Source organism: Ochotona curzoniae, unplaced genomic scaffold (assembly GCF_017591425.1).
Source record: "Ochotona curzoniae isolate NIBS_2020 unplaced genomic scaffold, NIBS_Ocur_1.0 scaffold_4505, whole genome shotgun sequence".
In the NCBI taxonomy this organism is placed as follows: Eukaryota; Metazoa; Chordata; class Mammalia; order Lagomorpha; family Ochotonidae; genus Ochotona; species Ochotona curzoniae.
The window spans coordinates 7,446,118-7,459,529 of record NW_024467118.1 but is presented as its reverse complement, the minus strand read 5'-3'; the positions used below and the strand labels follow the sequence as shown (position 1 = coordinate 7,459,529).

At 44.7% G+C, this 13,412-nt stretch overlaps 1 protein-coding gene across 5 annotated transcripts in view; it reads left to right on the top strand.

The window, feature by feature from the left end:
* Positions 1-338: 338 nt before the first annotated feature.
* The window catches only part of FBXL5 (F-box and leucine rich repeat protein 5), a 37,869-nt gene continuing 24,795 nt past the window's right edge, over positions 339-13,412 (top strand). For 2 of the 5 annotated variants that reach the window (XM_040966457.1, XM_040966456.1), the window contains exons 1-4: positions 361-494; positions 7,694-7,909; positions 9,977-10,072; positions 11,413-11,599. In XM_040966457.1, coding sequence (XP_040822391.1) covers positions 411-494; positions 7,694-7,909; positions 9,977-10,072; positions 11,413-11,599 — 583 coding nt within the window. In that variant the 5' untranslated portion in view covers positions 361-410. Of the gene's footprint in view, positions 495-1,018; positions 1,133-7,693; positions 7,910-9,976; positions 10,073-11,412; positions 11,600-13,412 lie in introns of those variants that run through there. The other 3 variants (XM_040966459.1, XM_040966458.1, XM_040966460.1) reach the window with 3 other exon arrangements.

The following is a 13,412-nucleotide window of genomic DNA, read 5'->3' as shown; positions in this document are numbered from 1 at the left end:
CTCGGCCCCTTTGGTCGAGCTCTCAAGCCCGACCGCGGCCATTGTGCTCAACTGCCACGGCCTCAAGGCCAGCGGGCAAACGGTCTCCCCGTCGCTCACATTCATGTTTCTACGAGGTCAAGCACAGAAGCGACACTGCTGCTTCCGCCCTGCAGCCCGCTAGAACGCGGAACGAGGAGACTCGGCGGAGCCTGGCGGCAGCCGCGAGCCTCCGCGCGCCGGGTCACGTGGGCCGCGCAGCCCGCATGGCGGCGGCCCGCGCGCCCCCGCGCCCCCGCGTCTCGGCCCGCCCCGCCGCCCGGGCGCGCGCGCCGACGGGGCGGGCGCATGCGCAGGGGGGCGCGCCGCCTCTGCCCCGCGGCGAGGGTGTCTATGGAGAGGCGGCGGCCGCGGCTGCTGAGGCAGTGGCGATGGCGCCGTTCCCTGAGGAAGTGGACGTCTTTACCGCCCCGCACTGGCGGATGAAGCAGCTCGTGGGGCTCTACTGCGACAAGGTAACAGCGCGCGGGCCCTCCGGCTGCGGGCGGCTGCGGGCGGCTGCGGGCGGCGCGGGCGGTGCGGGCGGCGGGGAGGCGAGGGCCGCGTCCCGGGGCGGCCGGGCCTGTGCGGAGCCCCGAGCCCCCAGGGCCGCCGCGGCCGCGCCTGGAGCCGCCTGCGCAGCTGTCAGCGCCGGCCGCTCCTCCCGCAGCTTCCCCCGGCAGCCTGGGAGCGTGGCCGCCCTCGGGGCGCGGGGGCCCGGCGGGCGGAGGGGGCCGCCGCGCTGCGCCCTTGGGGAGCGGGGCCTCCGCACCCACCGCACCCCACGACGCCTGCGTGCGCTCGGGCCGGCCACCTGCGTGGGGTCCCCGTGCGCCCGGGATGGGGTCTGCCGCTGGCCTCCCCCGACCCCAGCCCGGCCGCGGCCGGGTTCGGGGGGCTCCCCGAGGCGTGTGCGTCTGGACCTCTCGCCTGCGGGGCGGCTTCTTCCCGTCCGGCTAGCTGGCCGATTTGGGGAGGAAAACCAGGTTTCGGAACTTGAGCAGCCCTGGCTTCTCGCGTCCCTGGAGGCTCTTACTGCCCAGAGCGTTTTCTCGCTGTTGATTTCGTTAGGAGACGACAGCTCCTCTCTGTTGGAATTCTTAGCAAGACTTCGGTAAAGGGGGCCTCGGCAGAGCTTGGTTTAACCCACGGCGAGACCCTTCCTCAACTGTTGCTGCTGCAGCTTGGGCTGGCGAGTCGCTTTTCTGCAGGGAGTTTCAGGGTCTTTTGCTCGTGGTTTTTAGGGCCGTGAAGAAGCAGTTACCACCTGTGTGTGTGGGGGGGGAAGGCTGATGAAATCCTGGAAACCTCACGCTGGCCCGTTTCTTGTAGAAATGAACCACAGGAAACGCATCTACAGGATTGTTGGTAAAACGCAGAAGCCAAGTTCTATGAGTACTGAGGAACTGTGTCACCTTAAACGTAACACTGTGACAGAAAGGGGGTCTGGGGGTCGGGGGAGGATGCGCCGAGCGTTGGGTGCTGGACCGCACTCAGCAGTCCTTAAAGCGCTGACGCCGAGTTGGAGTTCTCAGTATCCTGTTGAAAACCTCTTCTCCCTTGCTCCACTTTAAAAGTTAAATAAACAGATAAATAGCTAAAAGATTAGATGTGATTTTAAAGACTGGGAGTGTCAACCCTGCTGCTTAGATGGCTTCGAGGGCTGCGACTCCTGCTACACAGATGCTAAAATGAGCTCACCTGAGGTTGGGACCCAGAGGTGGGACCCCGGGGGAGAGCAGCTTGGGGACCGGGAGAGGACCCTTCCCGGGAGGGGATGAAGGCGTGGGTAAGTCCTGACTTTCCCAGTCGGCTCTGTTGTACGCTTTTATCCCTGTGGCTTTGGATCTTGTTCACCCTGACAGTGGCCTCCCATTGCAGGAAGGGGAGAGTAGGCAGGGTTCTCACTGCCCGACCGGAGGAGGGGTGAGTGAGGACTCCTGCGTGTGGGCTGGAGAGGTGGGCTTGGAGCCTGAGAGCATCCTGAGCCCTTGAACATGTACACGTGTTCCTGGGGGCTTTGTAGCTTGCTTCAGATTTCCAAAAAATCACTGTTTCACTTGGCTGACTTCTAAACTAACTAGGCTTATTTAAACATTTTGTGGGGATCAAGTCACTGTTTTTATGTCTCGTCTTGGTGACTGAGAACATTCGAATAAATTTTGAAATTGCTGTTAACTATAAAAAAGAATATGTTATCTAAAGCAAGTAAGATTTTCAATAGTTAAATGCTTTTCTTCTTCCATATCGAGTTTAATAAAGTGTTTTTAATATGACATAATATTAAGTCCAAATTATCACTAACTGAATTTGGTAGCTGTAGTCAACGAGATGTTGGATATAGTCATCATGATGATTAAAAGTCCAGTTTTCTGAACGAGGACTTGATGATTTGGGGGGAAAAAAGCTATGAGTTCTTTACCTGATTTCTTCTCAGTACTGGTGTTGGGGTAAGTCTCTGAGCATGCTCTTTGGGATCTGGAGTGAAAAGCGAGTATGTGGTGATGGCTGACCGGCCTCTGGCGGAGGGCCTTGTTTACTTGTGTTTACTTGTCATTTCAGTCTCTGCCGTCACAATTCTTCGGTTGCATAGACCAAGGATATCCAACCCAAACGGGAAACAGTAAAGCCATACAAAATGAAAACTAGTTTTTATACTCAAAAGGCATAAAATGTCTCCTTTAACTGTATTCCGCATTTTTGCTTGGAATTGCCAGTGAGAATTTATGCATATTAACATACCGAATTTTTCAACTGCAGAATTTTTTTCAAATATTTATTTGAAAGGCAGAATTATAGAGAGAGGAGAGATAGATAGGTCTTTTACTCCCCAGCTGGCTGCAAGGGGCTGGAGCCGGGACATAGCCAGGATCCCGGAGCTACTTCTGGGGCTCCCCTGTGGGGATAGGGGCCCAAGGGCCTGGGCCGTCCTCTGCTGCTTTCCCAGGCCACAAGCAGGGAGCTGGATGGGAAGTGGAGCAGCTGGGGCACAAAGCTGTGCCTGGATGGGATCTCCGTGCTTGAAGGGGGAGGGTTATTTAATTGAGCCAATGCCCCCAGGCTCTTACTTATATTTAAAAAATTTTACCTTTTGAAAAAGATGTATTTTTTTCCCAGTTGACTATCACAGCCATTTGGGCCAGACCCAGGGCAGCAGACAAGCAGCAGCAGGCTTGTCCCTGTCGTGGGTGGCAGGGTCCCAGGTACTTGGTCTGTCTTCTACTTCCTCGGAGCGTTAGCAGGGAGCTGGATAAGACACTGAGTAACTAGGACTTGAAACTGCACTGGATGTGAGGCGTGCAAATGGTGTCAACGTGCTGCGCCACAGATAATTATTCTGAAGTTGTTACAGTCTCTTTTTTTTTTTTAAGATTTATTTATTCATTTTATTTTTATTGCAAAATCAGATGTACAGAGAGGAGGAGAGACAGAGAGGAAGATCTTCTGTCCGATGATTCACTGCTCAGGTTGCAGCAGTGGCCGGTGCTGCGCTGACCTAAAGCCAGGAGCCAGGAACTTCATTCCAGGTTTCCCATATGGGCACAGGGTCTCAAGGCTTTGGGCCGTCCTCAGCTGCCTTCCTAAGCAGGGAGCTGGATGGGAAGTGGAGCTTCTGGGATTAGAACCGGCACCCATATGGGATCTCAACGTGTTCAAGGTGGGAACCTTAACGGTTGCACTATCACTCTGGGCCCCAGAAGTTGTTACAGGTTCTTTACTTACTGTTTTGTGATACCTAATTTAATAATTTTTTCGTGGATTTTTCTCATTTTATGAAAGGCTTTATGGAAAGTTTTTTTTAACCTTTTTTTGAAGATTTGTTTTTAAATTTTTATTGGAAAGTCAGATATACACAGGGGAGTTAAAACAGAAAGGAAGATCTTCCATCTGTTGGTTCACTCCCCAAGAGGCTGCAGTGGCCAAAGCTCTGCTGATCTGAAGCCAGGAGCCCAGAGCCTCCTTTGGTTCTTCCACGCGGGTGCAGGGTCCCAAGGCTTTGGGCTGTCTTCTACTGTTCTCCCAGGCCACAGGCAGGCAGCTGGATGGGAAGTGGAGCAGCCAGGATTAGAACATGCACCTATATGGGATTCCGGCCATGCAAGGTGTGGACTTTAGCCGTTAGGCTACTGTGCAGGGCCCTTTTTTTCTAACCTTTGTTATACTGACAGTATGTTCTGAGGTAGGTACGAACAGAGGGGATGTTTCTGTTTATAGCTAGGGGATTGTGAGCCTAAAGTCCTGGGTGAAGGTCATATGAAAAGGGACAGATTCAGATGGAAATTCATGTTAGCGTTGTGGCTCCTAGCCTTGTTTTCTGGGTATGAAGTTATAGTACCTGTGTTTCTAATTTTGGGGGTTATCAATCTGCTAAGAATTCTTTATTTGCTTATACTGATCTCTAATTGGGGTAATTATAGTGAAGATTAGCATTAAGTGAAATTTCTTATTTTACCCTAGTCCCTCAGTGTTTCCTCTGATTGTTTTTTTTATTTTTTTAAGATTTATCTATTTTTATTGGAAAGCCAGATATACAGAGAGGAGGAGAGACAGAGAGGAAGATCTTCCGTCCAATGATTCACTCCCCAAGTGAGCGCAATGGCCAATGCTTTGCCAATCCGAAGCCAGGTGCCTCTTCTGGGTCTCCCACGTGGGTGCAGGGTCCCAAAGCTCTGGGCCGTCCTCGACTGCTTTCCCGGGCCACAGGCAGGGAGCTGGATGGGAAGCGGGGCTGCCGGGATTAGAACCAGCGCCCATATGGGACGCTGGGCGTGCAAGGCGAGGACCTTAACCACTGCGCCACCGCGCAGGGTCCCTGGATTTTTTAGAAGTCAATGTTTTTGGTGTTTCTTCTCTGATTCTGCTGCTTGTCACTGGCTCTGCCATTTCACGTGCAGTGTTGACTGCGCTGCAGTGTCTTCTTGAATGTTAAGTCTCCCAGGAAAACGGCCTACAGAGTAGACGGGGTTTTGGGTTTTTACACACAGTTTCTGTGTCTAATTTTTGGCTTTTTTCCAGTGACACGTTGGTTTTGATAATCACTTTTAGAGCAGGCTGTAATTCCAGTGTTTTCAATAGCAGTTTAAGGTAAAACGTTACTAATACTTTGTAATACAGACAAATCCATGTTACTTTGAACTGTCTGTTGATTATGTAGAATCCTTACTGAATTTGTGAAGCACAGAGTATATACCAGATAGGTCACTGGGAGCCTTTGCATTCTACTGGTTTTCAAAGTATGCCCTGGGGACCACCTGCTGTTGTAGTTCCCAGGTTAAGTGGCTGCTTGTGATGCTAGCATTCTATATGAGTGCACCTTGCTTCCCCGTTTCGGTCCTTGCTCTGGTGCCTGGTGAAGCAGCAGAAAATGGCTCACATGCCTATATCCCTACCACATGTGCAACGTGAGACCCAGCTGGAGTTCCAAGCTACTGTCATTGGCCTGGGCAACCCTGGCTGTTGTGAAGTGAACCTGTGAATGCAAGAGTTCTCTCTTACTTCCTCTGTCTTTCAAATAAATAAATCTCTATACAAAATTAAATGTATCCTACTGCCCATTTGCAGGTCAAAAATCAACCCAAAAAAATAAAGCATCAGGGTACCTCGCAGAATAGAGAGGGAAGCCTCCCGAGAGGTGTGTGGAGTGTGGAGTGTGTGTGATGTACCTGGGTCCGGATTGCGTGTGTTTCCTACTGGAGAGTGTGTGTAACAATGTTTGACTAACACTTCCTTGGAGCTGTGCTTCTCAACCAGAGTGCTCATTGGCATTTGGGGCCCCTGGAGCCTTTTTTTGGAGGTCGGCTCTGTGCCTCGGAGGATGCTTAGTCACGTCCCTCGTTTACCCGCTAGGTGTCAGTGTCACTTCTCCTGGGTGGCACCGACACAATCCAGAACTAGCCCTCTGCCCCCTAGGGGTGCCTGTAGGCAACTGTTGCCTTTAGATCCAGCATGCTCACAATTCATTCTTTTGGCTTTGTGAAGATGACTTTATGATTGGAATTGTTGTATCTTACAGAAAGAATGTAAGTGTTGGAGGCAAAGAGATCTGACCTCTGCTTTGTTGCCTGCTGTGTAGTTGTATAATTTTAGGTTATTTCTCTGAACCTCACTTTTTAAATGTATGAAGATTTTAATGTCTAATTCCTGTGATTGCTTTAACAATGAAATATCTAAAACACCTACTATAGCATTTAATATCTTGTAGACCTCAATATGTCTCACAAATTATGATTGTCCTGTTTATTTTTTTCTTAATCAAGTTTGTATGTTTGAATAACTTTGTGGAGGCAAGCAGTGTTTTAAAAAATGTTTATTTAAACTGATCATTAGAAAGATCACATGTGCTGTTATTCTTATAACCTCCGAGTCTGTTAAACTAAGGTGTCTGATTCAAAACATTTGTGTTGTGGTGCAGTGGGTTAAACTACTACTCGTAACGCCCACAGCATATTGACAGAGTGCTTGTTCAGGTCCTCACGTCGTTGTTCCTGATCCATCGTGGGAGGCAGGAGGTGATGGTTCAGGTGCCTGGTCCCCGCTGTCCATGTGGGAGGCCACAATGAGGCCTGGCAGTTGGTGGGCACTTGGGGAGTGAGACAGCTGATAGATGGTCCCAGTGTCTGTCTATCTGTCCTGAAAATATAAACCTTTAAAAACTTGGCCCTTTTCACATTGGACAAACTTGCTTGGGTAGTAACTTTAAGGCTGACTGTGCTTTTGTTTTCAGTTACTGAAATCAACATGCATGTGGAGGAGTTCAAACAAGGGAAGGCCTTTCTAGCCAGTTGTATATACTTCTCTGTGCTCATTCAAGAATATCATTTTTCTTTTTTTCTATTTTTCATATTTCAGAAATAGAATGTATTTGAAAGGCTGAGTTAGAGAGCAAGAGGCGTTGCAGGCGCAGGTCCATCAAGCATAGATGAAGTTACTAAGAATAGTCATTTTCTCTCGGGGAATACTAGAAATGAAATGCTATGAATGTATTTCTCTATGTTTTTATTGGTTTGTATCTTTCAAGTTCATTTTCTTTCTTGTGATGTATTAGGTTTCCGCATTGCAGTAATGTAATGCATCCAAACTTAGAAAACTAGATGCTTCAACTACTAGGTCTTTTATGTTACTTCTCTGTAAAAAAAAAAAAAAAGTACTGGCCATAAAATTATCTGAAGGCATTGTAGTGGCTCGATATTTTATGAACATCTCCTGCATAGATCAGTCTTGTTTTTGATATTAAAGTTTAAACTATAGTAGGATTTAAAAAAATTTTTAGTTGTAAAGATAGAATAATAGCATGAAGAATGTTTTGAGTGAAGAATAAAGCTCGTATATCAATGCAATTGTTTTAATATTTACATGTTTCTTTGATGTGCGTGCCTGTGTGTAATTCCCATAAAGAGTTAATGGAATTTAAGGTTTGGAGTGGTCTTGCCTAATTCCTTTTATTTAAAGAAACTATGTGATTTGTGCCTGTATCTTTTTTTTTGAATTACCAGATTCCTCAGAATGCAAACCTTTTTCTGGCCTATTGAACTTCTTATTATACAGTCTTAATTTATGAATTTGTAAGAGCAGTGTCTTGGTGTGTAGTTAAGTAAATTGGAATGCATTTGTATTTTTCTTATTAGCACATGTTTGCATGTACGTATTATGCTCTTCTGTTGCACTTTTTGTTTAGCTTTCTAAAACCAACTTTTCCAACAACAATGATTTCCGTGCTCTCCTGCGGTCTCTGTATGCTACGTTCAAGGAGTTCAAAATGCATGAGCAGATTGAAAACGAATACATCATCGGCTTGCTTCAGCAGCGCAGTCAGACCGTCTATAACGTACATTCTGACAATAAACTCTCAGAGATGCTTAGTCTCTTTGAAAAGGGACTGAAGAATGTGAAGGTAACTTTCAAATACTGGTATTTAACAATCATAGTTTATACCAGATTATGGTACATCACTGTCAAAATTTGTTAGCAATCTAAACTTCAAAATAAAATTGATTGGGGCCAGCATGGTGGCACAGCAGGTTATTTTGAAGTTTAGTGCACATATAGTGTTTATTGTGTTTTGTTTTTCTCGTGGTAGGGAGTAGGGTTGGATAAGCAGGATCGTTTTAAAGTTTTGTGATTAATTTTATAATTTTTGTGTATAGTTTAGAGTAATGATATTCTCTACTTTATATTTCTATATTGTATTTGAAATTTGATCTTGCATATTTCTCTTCTGACTCAGTGAAATGAAGATTTAGCTTACAGCTCCGTCCAACCGTCCCGCCTCCTTAGAGAATGGTGTTGTAGCAAGGCTGTAGAGCAGGGAGGACAGTGGGTCCGAGGGGAAAGCTACAGAAACGTTATTCTGACAGTGTGGAATGCGTGGTGCTGCCTGAGGAGATGGCAGGCTGTGTGGGTGCTGCAGAGCGACAGAGGGAGGTGTATTTTCCTGTTGCAAACTCCTTTGTGCTCTTTGGATTGTGTATCATATTCATCTGTTACCTTTTCAGGAAGGTATGAATCAGAAATAGGGCAAGGGACAAACTTGACAGTTTTGTTAGAAATGCAGTTGATAGAGGACAGTGATTGTATCTAATGAGAGGGAAAATAGAATGAAGTCTGTGTACAGAGTGTTAGGAGGGTTGGATCGGTTAGGTTTGAACTGCTCTGTAGTCCAGGTGTGCGGTTATTATTTAGGGGAGGGAGAATGGATAACTTTCAAGGTAACAAAAATCATCTGATGTAGAAAAAGCAAATTTGATAATTACTAAAGCGTAAAATGGACCTGGAAGTAACATGGTTATGCTCAAAGTGTGTAGAATCCTGAGAGAATGAAATGTTGTGTTTGTGAAGCGGTTGGATGGATTAGCTCAAGAAAAGGAGGCCGAAGAGAACTCCGGCGGCAGTGACAGAAGCATGGCCTTGCTAATTTGTTGTTGTTACTGTTGTTCATATAGAACACGATAATCTGATCTAACACCTAAGTTTTGATATTCTAGTACTTTTTGAAATGCATGAAAATCTAAAGAAAACATGCCCATATTTCAGGAGTTTTTATTATTGTGTAATTGTCTTTGAAATTGAGGGCTGGTATGGAAATGCTGGATGAGTTTCAGGGAAGCAGGTCTTAGTTCCTGTGAGGAAGAACTTGTTAGCTGTTCCGAGTTGTCAGGGTTAAGGTGTCATGAACCTCGTGCCTGTGGAAGTGCTGGTTCTGATGTGTGTGTGCGTCTGTCCAGCTCACGTGACGGTCACTGTGGACAGTGGTGAGCACGTGCCGGGTGAGCGTGAAGGGATTCTGTGATGTGTGTGCGCGTCTGTCCAGCTCACGTGACGGTCACTGTGGACAGTGGTGAGCACGTGCCGGGTGAGCATGAAGGGATTCTGTGATGTGTGTGCGCGTCTGTCCAGCTCACGTGACGGTCACTGTGGACACTGGTGAGCGTGTGCCGGGTGAGCGTGAAGGGATTCTGTGATGTGTGTGCGCGTCTGTCCAGCTCACGTGACGGTCACTGTGGACACTGGTGAGCGTGTGCCGGGTGAGCGTGAAGGGATTCTGTGATGTGTGTGCGCGTCTGTCCAGCTCACGTGACGGTCACTGTGGACACTGGTGAGCGTGTGCCGGGTGAGCGTGAAGGGATTCTGTGATGATGTGCTGAATGCTCTGGAACACGTTCAGATTACTGGCCCGTGGTAGTTATATGAAGGCATAGGTTAGAAATCAGATCAGTGGAGGTTTCCAGAAGAAACCTCTCAATTTTAGACTTTTATGTGTTAAGAAAGTAGTAAATTACATTTCCAAAGAAATTAAAAAATGTGTATTTTGAATCTGATCACTCTTTCATGTTGATAAAGTAGAGACCACTGCTATTTGTCAGTTTTTTCTTTTGAGGTTTTGTGTTGCATTTAAACTAACTTTGCAGGATCAGGGACGGTATACATAATGAATATAAAATATATATTTTTTGGTTTCTAGAATGAATATGAGCAGTTAAATTATGCAAAACAGCTGAAAGAGAGATTGGAGGCTTTTACAAGAGATTTCCTTCCTCACATGAAAGAGGAAGAAGAGGTAAGTATGATTTATACTCCTTGTTTAAATTCATAAAATCTTGCAAATACTTTATCTTAGAGTCTTGAAAATAGACTGTATAGATCTGTAATTCCAGCTAATGGAGAGAAGCCTTCAGTTTCTTTTGGAAACTAAAAGACAAAGAAAAAAAAACACCCAAGAAGGGAAAGCGTTTGTTTTGTTTCCGTAGAAGAGTCGTTGACTCGTGCCCGATGCCTGTATTAAGGATTTCATTGTATAGGTAGGCAAGACATCTCCCCTTTTCCCTTCTAATATGGGATGGATATTAGCGTGATGCATAGAGAAACACTGGGGACTGCATAGCTGTAATGCTGCCAGTACAGTGATTGTTAATCTCATAGTCACTGATAGTAAAAAAGACAGCTACCTGCTTCTTAACCCCTGTCCAGACAAACTAAATGGGATAGTAAGCATTGGAATGATTTTTTTTTCCAGGACTTCCAAATTTAACATAATCAGCCAGCTTTGAAACCAGTGTTATTAGAGCAGTGTTTCTTAAGCCATGATGCCTCATCAAAATGATCTGTGGAGGGCAGCCCCATGTCCCAGCAGCTCAGCTGATGACCTGTGGTGTGCCCTCATGGTTCAGTGCCTGGAGTACACCCAGCTGTGTTCTCCGTTTCAGCCTCTGGCTGATGCTCACCGTGGGAGGCAGCAGGTGCTGGCCACCTGCGTGTGGGAGACCTGGATTGAGTTCCTAGTCCCGGGTTTGGGCTGGTCCAGACCTCACTGCTGTAGGCATTCAGAGAATGAGCCAGTGCATGGGAGATAGCCTCATCGTTTCCTGCTTCTCAAATGGATGAATAAAATAAAAAATATTTATCTGTGAAATAATTGAAACCTTTGATTATACCACTCAAGATTCGTGTTATTTTATAAATTGGAAATTGGGACACACTTGTTTCACTGTTTGTGAATGATTATCCAGGAGTCACTATTGCAAAGTAGTGTATCCCAATTGCAGAAACATATCCAAAATCCTGAAAGTTCAAGATCTTGGTGGAATTCTGACTTTTTGGTTTCAGTACACTGAGTTTCATTCTCCTTTGAGGCAGAGGCCATGCTTGCGTGGAGTTACTACAGTGCTAGATGGGAGAAAACTGACCCATGTCTAAATGCTAAGTATTTGACGAATTCAGTGCAGGAAAATCTTGTGTTGATGCTTTAAATTTCCTTTGTGGGAGAAGCCAAGATTTTTTTTTTTTACTTTCTGAGATATATGGCCATGATAATATTCTTGAATCATTAGTACTATGAAAAATGTAGAGTAAAACAAAACTGATTAATCATGTTCCCTATGAACATTCTGTTTAATTTAGGTTTTTCAGCCCATGTTGATGGAATATTTTACCTATGAAGAGCTCAAGGATATTAAAAAGAAAGTGATTGCACAGCACTGCTCTCAGAAGGATGCTGCGGAGCTCCTGAGAGGACTCAGTCTGTGGAATCAAGCTGAGGAACGACAGAAGTTTTTTAAGTATTCTGTGGATGAGAAGTCAGATAAAGGTAGGATTGATACGTTAGAGAACAGTTTATTAGCTCAGGGCCTTTGATGTCTTGTTGATGTAATCTGTAGATTTTGTTTCAAGTATCTTTTAACTTAGGTTTGCAGTGTTAGTTGAAACCTTTTAAATCACTTATAAATTTAAATGAGAATCATAGTTTCTATTTAAAATTTTAGCGACTTTTTATGGGCTATCATGTGATGATGTTTTGATACATGTACATGTCATATAATGTTCAGTTTAGGCAGTTTCTGTTTCATAGTTTGGTAGTTTATCGTATACTTGGATCATATGCAGTATAGTAGTGTTTCTTGAGTGAGTTTATATATGCAAATAGTAATAACATTTTGGCCAGCCAAAGTTAATGAAAACTAATAGATACAGAGAACTTTTACAGTATCATCCCACATTCTGGGTCCCATTGTGGCTATTTTTGTCTTTTTTGGTGTGTTTTTGTTTGTTTTTAAGTCATGCAGTTGGTCCCTGACAGGATTATTAGCTTAGAATCTCCTTGACTGTTTGAGGATGCAAAGTGGTGTGCATGTCATACTTCAGATTTTTCACTTTGGTCTCTTCCCAGGCATCAGTATATGGCCTGATCCTCTCTTGGGATGCTAGGCAGTGGTACCCAGCCCGCTGTTCCTCATCAGCTGTGCAGTCCTTGGGTAGAAAGCTGACACACCAGAATGTGCTCGCAAAACTAGGATGTTTAGTAGGCTGGATGAAGCAAATCTATTTTCAACTTACTGGGTTCTAGCCTCATCATAAGTTGAGGAACAAGGGGACTTTTATTTTTATCCTTTTTAGTGTATCATTCTCTGTTTCTATACAATTGTATCTGGGGGAGAAAGCATAAGATTCAAAGTTTTTCTCTGTGCAGTTACTTTGTGACTGATTGGGAAATGCAAATAAAATATGCCTGTTGTTTTTTAAAGTATAGATTACTTCATTTCTTGTTTATCTTCAGTAATTTTACACTTTAAGACGTAATTGAACAGTTGGAATCCTCAGTTTACTAAAAATTTCTTTTCTTCCTGGTGAATGGTAGCAATGATTTTCATGTTAAAATAGCCTACACTTTTTGAAATTAGTCCTTCTTTCTTGTTTTTTACATTAAAGTAGGTGAGACTCATGTTGAAACAAAAATATCATAGCTGAAGCTATAATTAGATCCATAAAGCTTGTGTGCTGTACTCCGGGCTTGGACCTTAAATACCAAGCTAAGACCTGTTGGATCTGGTTTAATTGTAATTATAACATGGGATGCAAAAGCATCATGCTTGTTACGTTTAATGTTCTTACTCTTTCAAAGCAAATTACAGCTGTTATGTGTTTTAAACTATTTTGGCATTTTAAGAGCAGTAGTCAAGCAATTTGGTCTTCATTTCTGTAGTTAAAAGTTGCTTTGTGAGGACATCTGATAAGCAAGATTCTTAAATTCTTTGTAGTAGAATTTACTATAAATCTCAATTCCTCATTTTCCTTTTTCTTTCAAAAAATTGCTGCTGAAGTTGCATGTTATAGGAAATACATCCAGTGACTGAACTTGCTATGATAGTTCCTTACGGAAGATTCCTTAGCAGTGTCATTCAGCATCAGAACTGTTTATATTGTGTCATTTGGTGTATAACATAGGCAAAGTGGTTTATAGGCTGTTGGGTCAGATTTCACAGAGCTTCTGTGTGAGAGATGACAGAGAATGTGGTACCTGAATTGAAAATGTGGTGGTGGTGGTGGTGTGTGTGTGTGATTAAAACGCCTTGGAGAACCCATCGTCTGGCCTGCTGTATACTTACTGATTTCAAGTTGTATAA